Source organism: Peromyscus eremicus, chromosome 23 (genome assembly GCF_949786415.1).
Source record: "Peromyscus eremicus chromosome 23, PerEre_H2_v1, whole genome shotgun sequence".
NCBI classification, from domain to species: Eukaryota; Metazoa; Chordata; class Mammalia; order Rodentia; family Cricetidae; genus Peromyscus; species Peromyscus eremicus.
In genome coordinates, this window is record NC_081438.1 from 20,034,059 (window position 1) to 20,050,018 (window position 15,960).

Sequence of the window (15,960 nt, forward strand, 5' to 3'; positions counted from 1 at the left end):
TCAGTGAAGTAACTACTTGCCAGAGTGAAAGAAGAAGGGTCTAGAACAGTGGTTCTCAACCTTCCTAGCTATGACCCTTTAATACAGTTCCTCATGTCGTGGTGACCCCCCAACCATAGAATTATATTCGTTGCTACTTCATAACTGTAATTTTGTTACTGTTAGTGAGTCGTGATGTAAATAGCTGATATGCAGGATGTCTGTGAGGCAACCTCTGTGAAAGGGTCATTTGATCCCCCCCCAGGGGTCGAGACCCACTGGTTGAGAACCACTGGTCTAGTGTCTCCTCACTGACAGAATGCCCAGGACGATACAGAAAAATCACCTGTCACAGCAAGGACTGAGGAAAGTTATAACTTGGATAACAAAAGATAACCACTGCTGTCAGCAGCAGCTGAGTCAGTGGATGGGACGGGCTGAAACAGCTACAGCAACCAGCTCTCAGTGATCTTCAAACAAAGGAAAGAGGAGCATAGCCCAGCGAAGAGCGAGGCTAAAAAAACAGCCGAGAAGGCCCAGTACAACAGGAAAGCAGAGTAACAGATGAAACAGCTTCCTGAGGGCTCAGCAGTCAAGCGGGGGTGGCAAGTTGTGTACTGTGACCTCGGCAGATCGATGGGACAGTTTGCACTCAGGACCAGTCAATAGGATTTACCCCGTCTGGACCACAGAGATCAAAGTAGAGTAAACACGAAGCAAACAAAATGGGAAGTGGAGCCTTGGAGATTTGTGGACTAATGAGATACTCAGTCAACATGTACGCCATTGGAGGAGCAGAATGAAAAAGAGAAACAGGAACTGAAGGAGCGTGGTTGTGTATGCTGTCGGTGGGAACACACTGGGAAAAGCACAAACAAGACTTACTGCACTGGTGTGTGTGTGTGTGTGTGTGTGTGTGTGTGTGTGTGTGTGTGTGTATGTCACAGCACACATGGAGGTCAGAGGACAACTTGGAAGTGTTGGTTCCCATCCTACCCTGTGGGTCACAGGGAGCAAACTCAGGTCCTGTAGTTCTGCTCTTACCTACTGAGCCATCTCACCCTACAGTGTCATCTTAAAAATGATGTATTTGGGCTGACAAGACAGCTCAGAGGGTAAAGGTCAGCTCAGAGGGTAAAGGTCTTGCTGTGACCTGAGTTCAATCTCTGGGACCCACATGAAGTTAGAAGAAAGAGTCAGTTCCATGAAGTTGTCTTTGGACCTTCGAATGCCTTGGCACGCCTGAGCCTGCACTCATACATCTCACACACACACGGTAATAATAAGTAAGAAAACTAAAGCATGCAAACAAACAGTGCCTCGCTGTTGAGTTTCTCTTACTTTCTTCAAATGATGACCTGTTTCCTGCTTGTCACAGTCAATGCTGCGGGGGAGAGGAGGTTGCTACAAACACACATTCTACGGCATCGAGAGCCATCGCTGCATGGAAGCCACCCCGAGCTTGGCGTGTGCAAATAAATGTGTCTTCTGTTGGCGGTAAGTGGAGATGTGCAGTGTGGGGACCAGATGCTGGGCACTGCCCTGGGCGTGTCGGACTCAACCTTAGGGCTTTGGCTTTGCTGTGGATCAGTCTCCAGTAAATTATTATTATTATTATTTTATAATTTTTTTATTCTTTCCTTTAGATACCAACCCCTATTCCCACTCCTCCCTCCCCTCCTGATCCCCCTCACCTAAATTCTTAAGAAGCATATCAACCACATAGTCCATGAGTGTGTTAACTGAATTAGTATTTAAAAATTGTAAGTAGGAGGCTGGAGAAGGGTTCAGTGGTTAAGAGCACTTGCTGCTCTTAGAGAGGACTGAGTTTTGCTCCCCACTATCACATCAGGCAGTTCACAATTGCCTGGAACTCCAGCTCTAGGGAGATCTCACGCTCTCTTCTGGCCTTCGGAGTCACCTGCACATTTATGTAACCACACAGATATACACAGAAAACGAAAATCGTGAGTGGAAGAAATGAGGCCCACGTGTTTTGCAAACTCTAAAGAACACTGAAGAAAAAAGAAATTGCCAGAGAATAAGAAATGCTGTGGGTGTGGTTCAGTTGGTAGAGTGAGTGTCTCTCGTGCATGGAACCCTGGCTGCCATTCCCAACAGTGCATAAACCCCGTACGGTGGTCACACCATAATTCCAGCACTGGAGATATGGGGGCTGGAGGAGCAGAGGCTGAAGGCACTCCTCTCCATGGGAATTGGAGGCCAGCCTGGGCTACATGGGAATCTGTCTCAAACCAGAGACTGGAGTACAGAAAGAGAAGCCGTACCCATTCTTCTCGAGAAAGAGTGCTTGGTGTAGGTTGTCCTTTCTAAACCTTGAGTGCTTCTGCTCTCCTCGTGTGGGTTAGGGATGGTCAGTTCCCTCTGGGAATGTGCTGGCCACAGGTCACCTTACCCTTGTGTCTGTATTCAGTTAGCTTGACTAGAAGAGGAGAGAGGAGCTGGAGGTGCTTAGCAATCAGAAGCATGCATTCCTTTTTCAGAGGACCAGTGTTTGGTTTTCTGCGCCCATGTCGGGCCATTCACAGCCACCTGTAACTCCAGCTCCAGGGGATCCGATGTCCTCTTCTGGGCTCCTTGGGTACTTCAACATAGGTGCACATACACCCACAGACATGACTATAAATAAGTAATCAGAGTCAGGTTAGTGTGTTTGGTCTACCTATACCTGAAGTTGACTCTGAGCCAAGAACCGAGTAGGATGCTGAGTGGCCTTTCTCCTCTGCCGTGTGCCATGACTCCGCCATGACTCGGGGAGAATCCATGAACAGTGGAGCTTTTATCGGGACACCAGCTCTGGCTTTGTGTTGGATGAGCTGGTCACAGCAGACTCGATGTGATGTCACAACAGGGGGCCTTAGCACGCTGCATTGTGTTTACAGGCACCACACCAATCCTGTGGGCACTGAATGGCGGTGGAAGATGGACCAGCCAGAACTGATCTTGAAGGAAGCCATTGAGAACCATCAGAACATGATTAAACAGTTCAAAGGTATTTGCCTGCTTGTTTGTTTATTTTTATGAGACACGGTCTTATTCATCTCAGGCTGGCCTTGAACTTGCTATGTGGTGGCGGATGACCTTGGACTTCTGATCCTTCTGCCTCTGTCTCCAGAGTGCTGGGATTACAGGTGTATATTACCACATCTGGTTTTATCCTGTGCTGAGGACGGAAGCCAGGGCCTCATACATGCTAGGCAAACATTTCACCAACCCAGCCACATCCTCTCTGAAAAGGAATGCTAGTACCTGTCAGCACAGCCTGGGTCACAGTGACGGAAGAGTGGCCCCTCTTCTTCTTTCAGTGGGATTTTTGTCTGTACCGTATAGGGCTCTCTGCAAACAAGGCCAGCAGAGTGGGCCGGTGACAGATAAGGCAGTTCAGTTCAACACTCAGTAACCGGAGTTGTTTTAAACTTGGAGAGTCTGACCCTGAGTAGTTTATTTTAGGTGTATTTAAGCACAGCACGGTTTGATAATGGACTCAGTCCCATGTGCACAACAGAGCTTAGGACATGACTGTATGGAACTCTTAGCAAAGTGCAGGTGACTCTTCCGTAATGATGGGTTCCGGAGAGTAACTGAGGAAACAGGCATAAGATAAACAAGCTCGTGTCGGGGTCTGGGCGGGGAGGATCTGCTGTGGTCTGGCCACAAGGTAACACAAATAGTCACCGGGTTGTTAACCTTACCTGTTCCCAGCCTGCTGGGTGGAAAGCAGGTAATACATCTCTCCCTGTGAAGACACAACCCTGTGTGTTTTAACAGTCCTGGTTCCCTAGTGCTTACATGTGAGCACAAGGACATACATGTCCCTACAGTACTGTAAATCTCCCTGTGTAGAAAACCATGAAAGAAGTAATCAACCAACCTACCTACCCATCCACCCACCCACCCACCCACCCACCCACCCACCCATCCTTCCATCCATCCATCCATCCATCCATCCATCCATCCATCCATCCATCTGGGCCCTTGTAGCTTTTGTATTTCTATTAGGTAAAAGAATTAAGAAATTCCAGCCACAGCTTAGCCCTTATGAGGTGTGCTGGAAGTTTCTCTTGGAGACTGCTTGCCATCATCCTGAAAGCCATTGCTTTGCTTGGTGAGCGCGAGGTGGCTGTGTGAACTAACCTGATACGTCAGTTTGTGGAGAATTTGTAGGTATGGTTGGTCCTGGGGCTAGAGAGATGGGCTCAGCAGTTTAGAGTTTGTGCTACTGAAGTTCTGTTCCCACCCCCGACTCCAAGTGGCTTGTGACTAACTCTCCCTACACTCCAGTTCTGGGCATCTGGTGCCCTCTTCTGGCCTCTGTAGGCAGTAACTACACTCATGTGCACATACCTCTTCTCCCCCAGACACACATCCATACTCATAATGAAAATAAAAATAAGGTAGATGTGGTGGCACACACCTTTAATCCCAGCACTCAGGAGGCAGAGGCAGATGGGTTTCTGAATTTAAAGGCCAGGCTGGTTTATATAGGGAGTTCTAGGCCATGTTACATAGTGAGTCTTTGCCTGAGGAAAAAAATAGTAATTACATTTAAAAAAAAAAAAAAAAAAAAGCTATGGTCAGTGAGGTGGAATTGGCTAGGAAAATGTTTCTTAATGAATTCCCCAGAAGAAGTGGGGTGCTCCTAATAAAATGTCTTCCACATAGCCCACAGTGATGCAGCAGAAATTCTGCCCTTCGTTTCCTAGTTTCCCAGTTCAGTTCTGCCGAATACTTAAGTCTGTTTGGCTTCGCTGGAGAGCACTGGCTGCAGACTCCACTGTGAGTCAGAACCATCTGGGGCTGCTCACACACCGACTGCTGCTCCTTCCCAGAGAGGAAGTCTAGAGCTGGAGCCTGTGAATGTACAGTTCTTTCTTTTCTTGTTCCGCTTTCTTTTCTTTTCTTTCTGTTTTGGGGATGAGGGTCTTGCTGTGTAGCGCAGGCTGGCCTTGAACTGATCCTCCTGCTTCAGCCTCCTGAGTGCTCGGATGACAGGTGTGGGCCACCACGGCTAGCAAGTGTGTGCTTCTCACAGGATTCTAGAAATCTATGCTGTTGAACTTGGATGCAGGATTGAGAGCCTGCTGTAGACAGACGGGTGGTCTTGCAAGTGATGGTTTTATACGGTGACTGTAGTGTGTACATTGGTAAGTTGTATTGTTTGAGCTCACTAAGAAGCGGACTCTCGAAGCAGGGCTGGCTGCAGGTCCCCAGCTCCCGATGTTTCAGACCCAAGCGTGTTTGTCTTGAAGTGTCCTCCAAGGTCCCTTGTCTGTGCATGGGCAGGTCCCCTTCTCCACACAGTTCTGTGATGGGGAGGGAAGGGAACAGCAGAACAGTCTACGAGTGAAACAGTGTGTCCTTGAAGACAGCTGGGAGGTGACCCATTTCCAACAGAGGTCACTATTGTTCACCCCAGGACATAAAAATGCCTGCAGTGGGAGAGAGAGAGAGAAGCTGGACTCTCCGCCACGGGAAGAGTGTTCAATCTGGAATCCAGGCAGCTGCTTTGACTTCCGTACTCAGTTTCTGCTGGATACCATGAGCCCCCATCCCTTCATCCATCCACATCTTGCTGTGTGTCTTTTTCTAATGGCTTGCTATCTAACTAACAAACTCATTAAAACTGAAAGTACAGCCATTAGCATAGATCATCCTCTGAGCTGTACAGAACAGTAAATGACAGCTGTCAATCTGTGTGGTCTTGACTCCTCTAGCATCAAAGACTTCTTTATCTTTTCATATTTAGCAATAAAAAAACAATAAAAGCTCTTTTGTTATATGAATATCTTTATAGGCTGGGTGTGTGGCACATGCCTTTAATCCCAGCATTTGGCGGGGGGGGGGGGGGGGGGGGGCAGACGCAGGCAGAGCTCTGTGAGTTCAAGGCCAACCTGGTCTGCTAAGTGAGTTTCAGGCCAGCCAGGGCTATGTAGTGAGATCCTGTTTTAAACAAAACAGAACACAAATCTTTATAAGCCCTAGTCATTGTTTTTCTGAAAATCAGGGGGTTTGTTTGTCTTTTGTGTTTTTTCAGGTGACTCTTTTATTCAATGAATTTTAAAAAATGACTTATTTTTGTATTATGTGTATGGGTGTTCTTACCTGCATGTATGTCTGTTCACCATGTGCATGCAATATGTGCAGAGGCCAGAGGAGGGTGTCAGACAACCTGGAATTGGAATTGCACACTCTCGTTAGCTGCAGTTAGGGTACTGGGAACCAAACCCAGATTCTATAAGAGCAATAAGCGCTTCTGACTGCTGAGCCATCTCTCCAGCCCTGCAGTTTTTAATTTAAAAATTTTTGTTTGTATTTGTGTGTCTGTTTGTATGTGCCTGTGTGTGTGTGTGTGTGTGTGTGTGTGTGTGTGTGTGTGTGTACCATGGCGTACACGTGGAAACCGGAGGACAGCTTCTTGGAGGCAGTTCTCCTACCTTTGCGTGGGTCGAGGGGTTTAACTGGAGGTTGCCAGGCTCGTTGCCTGCTGAGTCATCTTCTTGTCCCTAGTTGTCGTTGTGAGACAGGGTCTTATCATGCAGCTCTGGCTGGCTGGAACTCACTGTGTAGATCAGACTGGCCTCAAACTCACAGATCTGCCTGGCTCTGCCTTCTGAGTGTTGAGACTAAAGTCTTTACCAGCCTGCTTTAGTTCCTTGTTTGATAAGGTCTCACTTTGTAGGCCAGGTTGCCATTGAACTCCTTCCTCCTGCCTCAACTTCCCACCAAATGTTGGATTCCAGGTGTGTACTGCCATACCCAGGTTCACAGCTTGCTCTTAAATTCTAAAGATAAAGCTCTGAGTCTCATTTTGAGTCTGAAGAAGGAGGTCTGCTCTGGCCTCCCTGGGTCTGAATGGTCCCTGGAGACTGGCCTGGAAGAAGCGTGTTTCCTGGGGCACAGAGTCATTGCACAGGCCTCTCGGGCGTCACTGCTTCTCTCCCTGCCCCACAGCAGCCATGGCTTCAGACACCACACCAGAAGGAAATGTGTGTTTCTCACCGCCTCGTTAGAGCAGGAAATGCACTTTCCTAAGGTCAACGATAGAGAAGTCGATTGGGAGACAACATAGATTTATTGACTGGGCATGTGTCTGTGCTGCCATTTCCCAGCAGGAGGTTGAGGCAGAAGGATGGTGAGTTTGAGACTTGCCTCATGAAACTCAAAAAAGAGGTGGGTGGGAGGGGCCAGAGACAGAGAAGCAAAGAAAAGGAGCATATTAGTGTCATTTAGGCATATGCAGATTAGTATGGCATTTGTATGTTGTAACCAGGAATGCTTAGAAAGTTTTTTCTTCATTGTCCTCCTCCTCCTCTTCTTCACCCCCCCCCCCCAGGTCCGCATGCATCTCCATTCTTGAAGTCCTCCCTTTTCCTCTTAGCAGCTATCCTGGGCACCTCCACCCCAGCCTGTCTTCCCAGCTACACTCTTAGATCAGTGCCTGCCAGCCTGAGGGTGTGACTCAGGCAGGAGAGGGCTTGCCTGGCATGTGCATGAAGCCCTGGGCTCTAGCCCTAGACCACAAAAACCAAGTGTGGTAGTGCACACTTGTAGTCCCAGCACTTGGGAAGTGGAGGCAGGAGGATCAGGAGTTCAGAGTCATCCTTGGCTAGATATCAAGTTCAAGGCCAGCCTGGGCTACATGTGGCCCTGTCTCAAAAACAGAAACTAACAGACAAATAAAGACAACCCTAACAACAACAGAAAGAATGTCCTTTATCCTGGCTTGAGGTCCTTCCCTGTCAGGAAGGCACCCACTCTTTCCAGTGGGGCTGGCCCACTGCTCTCGTGATTTTGCTTTGGAGGACAGGATGGATCATGGGTCTTGTTGCCATTGTCTCTGGTTTTCTAACATTAGCACCCTGGCCAGCCTAGAGCCAGTTTTGAAGATAGTCTCTGATTTTTTTCCCCAATGCTCTGTGCTCTCGGTTGGGTGGACAATCATCGTCTCTTCAGCTCCTTCACCCAGCCATCGAGACAGCTTTCTTCTCACGCCCTTTGTTACCATCTTTGCACACAAGCACAATTAACCGCACATTGATCAAAAGTGGGTCAGAACTTCAGTGCAGTTCAGCGTCTTCTCCCACGCTTCCCTGTCCCCTGCCTGACACCACCCTGACACCGCCAGTCCCAGAGAAGGAGCCCGGGGCCACCAAGTGGCGACTGCACTGTTAAGAATGTCCTAGGTCGCCAGGACGCATAGGAAATGGACATTTGTTGCTAGCGTTCCTGTGTGACCTTAGAACAGGCACACAAAAGGCTTGCTGAAGGCCGATCGGAAAGTGGCGTGGAGCTGGAGAGAGCATGTGCGGCTTGCTTTCCTTTTCTTTCCTTTAAGTGAATGAGTGTTTTGCTTGCTTGTATGTCTGTGTACCACTGTGTGCATGCCTCGTGTCCACTAAGGCCAGAAAACAGCGTCTGATCACCCAGAACCGGAGTCGAAGAGGGTTTCGAGCTGCCATGTGGGTGCTCAGACCAAACCCGGGTTTGGTGCAGGAGCAGCAAGTGCTCTTAACCTCTGAGCCATCTCTCCAGCCCCTGTTTCCTGAAACTGATTTATGAAAGGGGTGCGTGGGGGGAGTGGGTAACAAAAAAACACAAACCTGACATTGTAGAGCTGAGGAGATCGTTCAGTGCTTGATGTGCAAGCATGAGGCCCTGAGTTCAATCCCCACAACCCACAAAAGGAATCTGGGCATGGTGGTGTGTGCATGTAATCCCAGTGCCGGGGAGACAGACAGATGGATCCCTGGGGTTCCCAGCTTTGCTTCTTTGGGGATCTACAGGCTGTGAGAGACCTCGTTTCAACAAGATGGCTGGTGCCTGAGGACTGAGGATGTTGTCCTCTGGTCTCCGACACTGAGCATACACGTGCATCAGTGCAAACCTGTACACTCCTGACATTGTGAGGTCTCCATCAAACACGGCTGTCAGTCTCAGCAAGGTGTTTAGCCAGGACCTATATCATTATGAGAACAAAGAAGAGAATGTTTCGTTTCTGATTAGCCCTGACTTTAGATACAGAGATACTTGAGCCAGGCATGGTGAGGCTTACCTACAGTCCTGGTACTCAGGAAGCTGAGGCAGGAGGATAGAAGGTTCCAGGACATCCTGGGCTACATAGTTTGAAGCCAGCTTGGATTTTACAGTGAGACCCCGTCCCAAGCAGCAAAAAAGAAATAAGGATGTTGTGTCCAGAGCAGTGTATCCCTGATTCATGCTTGTGTTCATGTGGTTTACTGTTCCGGTGTTAGGCTAAATCCTTTAGCCCCGTTTCAGTTTGCTCCTTATCCTTAGTTCATCTGGTGACTGGTCTTGTGATGATTCAGGGTGAGGAAGCTGCCCAGGAGAAGGGAAATGGTGCAGAAGTTGCTTAGCAACAACAGAATGGGGAAAACTCAAAAGGGTTAAGATTTTGTAAATTGGGTAATATGTGTATGCATGTGTGTGTGTGTGTGTGTGTGTGTGTGTGCGCGCGCGCGCGCGCGCGCGCGCGCGCGCTTGCGCATGCATTTGTGTTGTGTGTATGCTTGCCTTGTGCTTGTGTATATTTCTCCATGTTCCGTGTGTGTGTGTGTGTGTGTGTGTGTGTGTGTGTGTGTGTGTGTGATTTCTGGAAGCTGTCCTCTCTTCTAGAATCCACATTTGCACACTGCGTATACACTCGGCTGTCTGACAGATGGTTCAGCTTCATGACTTTGAACACTTGATGTTGTTTCCCTCTCCCTGTCGCTCAGGGTTTTCTGGTTATCCTGGTGGTTTGATTGCTTCCTTTGTTCCTGTTGGTCAGAGTTCTGTCACTCAGCCCACACAATCTAAACCGTTCCTTGGGACACCTTATTCTCCCATGAACATGTCCAGTCAGCAGAAACCCCTGCTGGTGACGCCTTCCGCATAGACTCGGCTGGAGCTCACTTCACGCTAGCCACATTCCTGGTCCGTCAACTGTCAGCAAGCCTTCATTTTTGCTTATTTATTTATTTGTTTATTTGTTTGTTTATTTGTGTGTGTGTGTGTGTGGCCTCAAAGTCTCTCTCTCTCTCTCTCTCTCTCTCTCTCTCTTTAGTTTCTCAAGACAGGGTTTTTCTGTGTACCCACCGTAGCTATCCTGGAACTTGTTTTGTAGACCAGGGTGGCCTCGAACTCACAAGAGATCTACCTGCCTCTGCCTCCGAGAGCTGGGATTATAGGCATGTGCCACCACTGCCTGGCCTCAAAGACTCATGTAACCCAGACTGACCTCCCACTCACCATGTAGCTGAGGATAACCTTGAACTTTGAAGGGTTACAGGTGTGTGCACCCCCAGTTCCTGATAGTCAAGCACTTGGCCAGCTGAGCCCCAGCCCCAGCCCCTAACTTAATTCTTGCTCATGTTCTCCCTCTCCGTTCGCCATGATGACCATTAGGGGAAGAGAAGGCCGGAGCCCTGCCCAAGGTCACCAAACTGGCCACTTAACAGAGTCAGAATTTGAGCCTAGTGCCTCTGCCCACCCCCCCAAGGTCTAGCCAGCACTTCATCGTCCCCCATTGCAAGTTGGAGGCTGATTTTGCTGTTCAGGGTAGACCCACACCCTTCCCTTCTGCTGTTCACGGGGAGTTTAAAGTTAACCAGGACTGTTAGGCTCAGTACTAGGTTGTCTTGGCAACACAGACTGAGTTTAAGGATCAAGTTTTATTTAAAACTTGGATTTATTTGAGTTAAATCTTAGATTTCAATAACGCAAGGGGAAAAAAAAAACTCACCCAGAAATCCTGACAGGAAATGCTCATGCAGAGTGTCAGGCACACAAAGATGTCATCCGTCAGTTTTAGATTTTTGACCTGCGCTGTGGTGGTTGGATCCTGGGCAGGGAGGGGCCATGGGAGCACTTACTTTCATGTTCATATTTCCAAGTACATTTTCTGTTCTCTGTTATGGTTGGAGTGATAGTGATATTACTCACTGACTCTGTGTGTGTGTGTGTGTGTGTGTGTGTGTGTGTGTGTGTGTGGTGCATGCTTGGATGTGCATGCATGCGAGTGTTTGAGCTCACAAGCAAGCAGCCTCATGGTCTTTCCTTGGGCTCTGCCCATCCTGGTTTTTTTTCTTGTTGGTTGTTGCTGTTTTGTTCGTTCGTTCGTTTTGAGACAGGGTCCCTCAGGGGCCTGAAGCTTACCAAGTAGGCGAGACTGGCTGGCACTGGGCCTTGGGCACTCTCCTGGCTCTGTGTCCCCAGAGCTACCTGAGGAGGTAGCGCCCTGTTTCTGTTTTGTTGTGTTGAAACAGGGTCTCACTGTGTAGCTCTGGCTGTCCTAGAATGCACTATGTTGATCAGGCTGACCTTGAACTCACAGAATCCATCTGTCTCTGCCTCCTGAGAGCTGGGATTAAAGGTGTACACCAGCCTTTTTTTCTTTTTTCTTTTGGTCGCAGGCTGTTTTCTTTACAGGGGTCCTGAGGCTCGAACTCCAGTCTTCATGCTTGCTTAGCAAACATTTTATTGACTGAGCCATCTCCCCAACTAATCATGATTAGGGTCAAGGTGTTGTTACAATATCTAGTTCCTAGTGAGTGGGTCTCATGGGAAGAAAATTAGTCTTTTGGGACTGGGTCTTACTATGTGGACCAGGCTGGCTTTGAACTCAGATATATCTACCCGCCACTGCCTCCCGAGTGTCCCGGAAATCTTTATATTTTTTGAATTTAGTCCTAACAAAAATTCTTTGAGGTGGGTCCTTTTCACAGTCTTTGTGTTGGATGGGTGGGTGTGAGAAGGGCAAAGCAGGAGGCTGGTGTCCTTATCCCTTTGAGACAGGGTCTCTCTGAACTTGGAGCTAGGCTGGCAGACAGCCGTCTCCAGCAATCCTCCTGTGCCTCCCCCCTTTACTGCTTAGGGTTCTAGAGGTTTGTGTGGCCGTGCCCAGCTTCCTACCCGAGTGCTGAGATCCCAACTCAGATCCTTAACGGTTGTGAAGCAAGAGCTTTTTTCCACTATGCCGTCTCTCCAGCCCCCACAATCATGTTTTAAGAAAATTAAGTTTCAGGGCTGGAGAGATGGCTCAGCGGTTAAGAGCACCTGCTGCTCTTGCAGAGGACCTGGGATCAGTTTGCAGCATCCACATGACAGCTCACCATCCTTTAGCTCCAGCTCCAGGGGATCTAATGCCTTCTTCTGGTCTCCCTGGGCACTGCACCAATGTGATACATGCAAGCAAAATACCCAGACACAGAAAATGAAATGAATATTTTTTTAAAAAGAAGAAGAGAATTAAGGGCTTTTTGTTGTTGTTATTTGGAGCCAGGGTTTCTCTGTGTAGCCCTGGCTGTCACGGAACTCACTTGGTGGCATGCGCCATCACCACCTGGTGAGAATAGAGTTTTTTTTTTTTTTTTTGGTTTTTCGAGACAGGGTTTCTCTGTGTAGCTTTGCGCCTTTCCTTGGTAGTCCAGGCTGGCCTCGAACTCACAGAGATCCGCCTGGCTCTGCCTCCCAGGTGCTGGGATTAAAGGCGTGCGCCACCACTGCCCGGCTAGAGAATAGAGTTTTAAGGTGGGTGTGGTGGCTCACTCCTGTAATCTCGGCTCTGGGGAGGCTGAGACAGGAGTGTTACTGAGAGCCCAGGCTAGCCTGGGCTACAGAGTGAGCTCCTGTTCCGAAAAACAGAGAAGGATTTTCCCCCTAAGGTCAAGGCGTCATTGGTGGACGTGGAAGTGGCGCTCTCCGTGTCCATCCCCTGCTCTGACTTTGTTCTTTGCTCTGCGCTCAGGTGTGCCAGGGCTCAAGGCAGAGCGATTCGAAGAGGGGATGGAGGTCAAGCACTGTGCACTGTCGCTCGTGGGAGAGCCCATAATGTACCCAGAGATCAACCGGCTTTTGAAGCTGCTCCACCAGAATGGCATCTCCAGCTTCCTTGTTACCAACGCACAGTTCCCCGAGGAAATCAGGTGAGCTGTCTGGAGTCTCAATCTGGGTGTGGCTCTGTGCTCCTCACATAAGGTATGTGGGCTGGGTGCCTTTTCCTGCCCTTGGGAGATTCTTCCAGTGACCTGAGGATGCAGTGGCCTGCTGATCCAGACACTACACAGTTTACGAGTTTCCACCTGAGTGTGTGGCAGAGCTCATGAGGAAGGCCTGTCTAACTGTGCTATGCCTTGGCTGCAGGTCTCAAGCTAGGCTTTATTTCATCTATTTTCCATTAAAACCTAGTGTTCAAAGATGGACCAGTTTCAAATAATTAGTGTTTTCGTTTTATTAGGCTCCATGTCCAGATATTTAAAAAATAATCAGAGACTTCCTGTTGTGTCACGTTATAAAATCGTGGACCAGGCTATAGTTCAGTGGTAGAGTGCTTTCCTATCTGCACAAAACAAAATAGTTGCTTTGGGCATGTGGGCAAAGTGGACCCTTCTAGACCAGTGCAATCTCGAGTTGTCTCTTACAGACTATGGATTTTATATTGTGAAATTCTTGGTGTGGCCATTATTTTCTCTTTGTTTCCTGTTTCATTACCAAGGAACCTCACGCCAGTCACTCAGCTGTACGTGAGCGTGGATGCTAGCACCAAAGACAGCCTGAAGAAGATTGACCGCCCACTCTTCAAAGATTTCTGGCAGCGGTTCCTAGACAGTTTGAAAGCCTTAGCCGCAAAGGTAAGACTTGTGACGTCATCCTAAAAATAAGTTAATAAGGGAAATGAACAGAGCCATGTTTACTTCGTTTCTCTTTAAAATATGGAAAGATTAAAACGCTTACTTTTCTTTTGAATTTTTCTTTATCTTTTTTTAAAGATTTATGTATGTGAGTGTTTTGCCTGCGTATGTACTGTGTACACGCCTTGTACACCAGGAGGTCAGAAGAGGGCCACGTGGGTGAGAGGGACTGAAGGCAGGGCCGGTACAAGAGCACCTAGTGCCCCAAACCACGGAGCTGTCTCCTGAGAGGCCAGAGAGGGCATCGGGTAACAGGCGGTTGTGAACGTCCCCTATGGATGCTGGAAGCCACACTTGGGTCCTGTGCAAGTTCAGCAAGTGCTGGTAACTGCTGAGCCCTCTCCAGCCCCACACTGTCAGGGTTAAGATGAGTTTTTACTATTGGGTGGGTGGGGAGAGTGTGATGTATGGGTATGCGCACACACCATGGCATGAAGACAGCATGTGGGAGTCGGTTCCCTCCTTCCGCTTCATTGAGGAAAGATTTCTTATTGTGTGTGCCGTTGAGTTGTCCAGGCTAGCTCACCCGAAGCTTTTGGTGATTCATGTACGAGTGCTGGGATTATAGATGCCCACTGCTGCATTCAGTATGTTGATAGGGTCCTGGGATTGAATTCACTGTGGCATTTGTGTCGGGAGATTTCCCCCATTGAACAATCTTACCAGCTTCCTGGCTTACTTTCTGGCTCAGAAAATCTTCAGATTGTTGAGGAGCAAGGAGCATTACCCATGCGATTGCTCCTTACCAGGTTTCCCTTCAGTGTGTTGGCTCTATGGCATTTGGAAGAACATCCTCACAAGGTCCGTGGTACAGTGCTCTGGATAGCAGCTTGCAGCATGCCTGCTTGGGATGTCAGCAGATAATCTTACGTACAAAACTGATTTCCAGAAATTTTTAGAATCAAGTATGTTAGCTCATGAGTGACTGTCAGTGTGAGCTCATGAGTAACTGAGTGTCAGTGTGAGCTCATGAGTAACTGAGTGTCAGTGTGAGCTCATGAGTAACTGAGTGTCAGTGTGAGCTCATGAGTAACTGAGTGTCAGTGTGAGCTCATGAGTAACTGAGTGTCAGCGTGAGCTCATGAGTGACTGAGTGTCAGCGTGAGCTCATGAGTAACTGTCAGTGTGAGCTCATGAGTGAGTGTTAGTGTGAGCTCATAAGTAATTTGAAGTCAGAACATCTTTTTTTTTTTTTTTTTAAATGTCTTCTTTTTTTTTTAAGATTTATTTATTATGTATACAGTGTTCTGCCTGCATGTATGTCTGCAGGTCAGAAGAGGGCACCAGATCTCATTACAGATGGCTGTGAGCCACCATGTGGCTGCTGGGAATTGAACTCAGGACCTCTGGAAGAGCAGTCAGTGCTCTCAACCTCTGAGCCATCTCTCCAGAACATCTTAATTTAATGTCTTGGTGCTCGGGAGATGGCTCAGTGGTTAAAAGCCTCTACTGCTTATAGAAGATGTGAGTTCAGTTCCCAGCATCTCACAACTACCTGTAGCTCTAGTTCCCGGAGATCTGATGCCCTCTTCTGGTTCCTGCAGGCACCTGCATTCATATGCATATACACATACACAGTCATACTAGAAAGAAGCTTCAAAAAAGTTTTAATATCTTCTTGGAAATAGTTGGCCCTTGTGTGTACTTTTTTTTCTTTTCATTGTGGTGCTGGGAATTGAAGCTGAGATCACATATATGCTAGGCAAGTCCTTTGTCACTGAATTTTATGCCCTGGGTATTTATCTCTCTGTGAATTCAAGGCCAGCCAGGGATACATAATGAAACCCTGTCCCCCTCAAAACAAAGAACAAACAAAACCCCCAAGCCCAAAAGCAAACATTAGCTTAGAAAACTCCAGACGGTAGGGTGGTTTGATGGCCCGGTGTCCTGGGGTTATGTTACTCACTTGTGAAGGGGATGCTTGACATATATGAATGGGACATTCTGAACTAGTTAACATTTTGTGTTTATGTGTGCTCAGGTATACGTGTGTGTGTGTGTGTGTGTGTGTGTGTGTGTGTGTGTGTGTGTGTGTGTATGTGTGTATGCAGATCAGAGGTCAACCTCAGATGTTGTCCCCCAGGTTATGTTGAGACAGTCTTTCACTGGCCCGAGACCCTAAATAATCAGAATCGCTGTAACACTAGGGTAAAAGCACATATCACAACACCCAGCTTTTTTGTGTGTTCTGGGAATCAATCTCAGGTCTTCCTGCTTGGGCAGCAAGCATTTTACAGACTGTAGGCATCTTTCCAACCCTGTGCCTTCTGTT

At 48.1% G+C, this 15,960-nt stretch overlaps 1 protein-coding gene across 1 annotated transcript in view; it reads left to right on the plus strand.

Annotated features, from left to right (window-relative positions):
* The window catches only part of LOC131898250 (S-adenosyl-L-methionine-dependent tRNA 4-demethylwyosine synthase TYW1), a 79,859-nt gene that overhangs the window by 27,021 nt on the left and 36,878 nt on the right, over positions 1-15,960 (plus strand). Inside the window, exons 10-13 of the mRNA XM_059249365.1 lie at positions 1,358-1,476; positions 2,883-2,992; positions 12,746-12,923; positions 13,493-13,628. Of these exons, the coding sequence (XP_059105348.1) occupies positions 1,358-1,476; positions 2,883-2,992; positions 12,746-12,923; positions 13,493-13,628 (543 nt within the window). The remainder of the gene's footprint in view (positions 1-1,357; positions 1,477-2,882; positions 2,993-12,745; positions 12,924-13,492; positions 13,629-15,960) is intronic.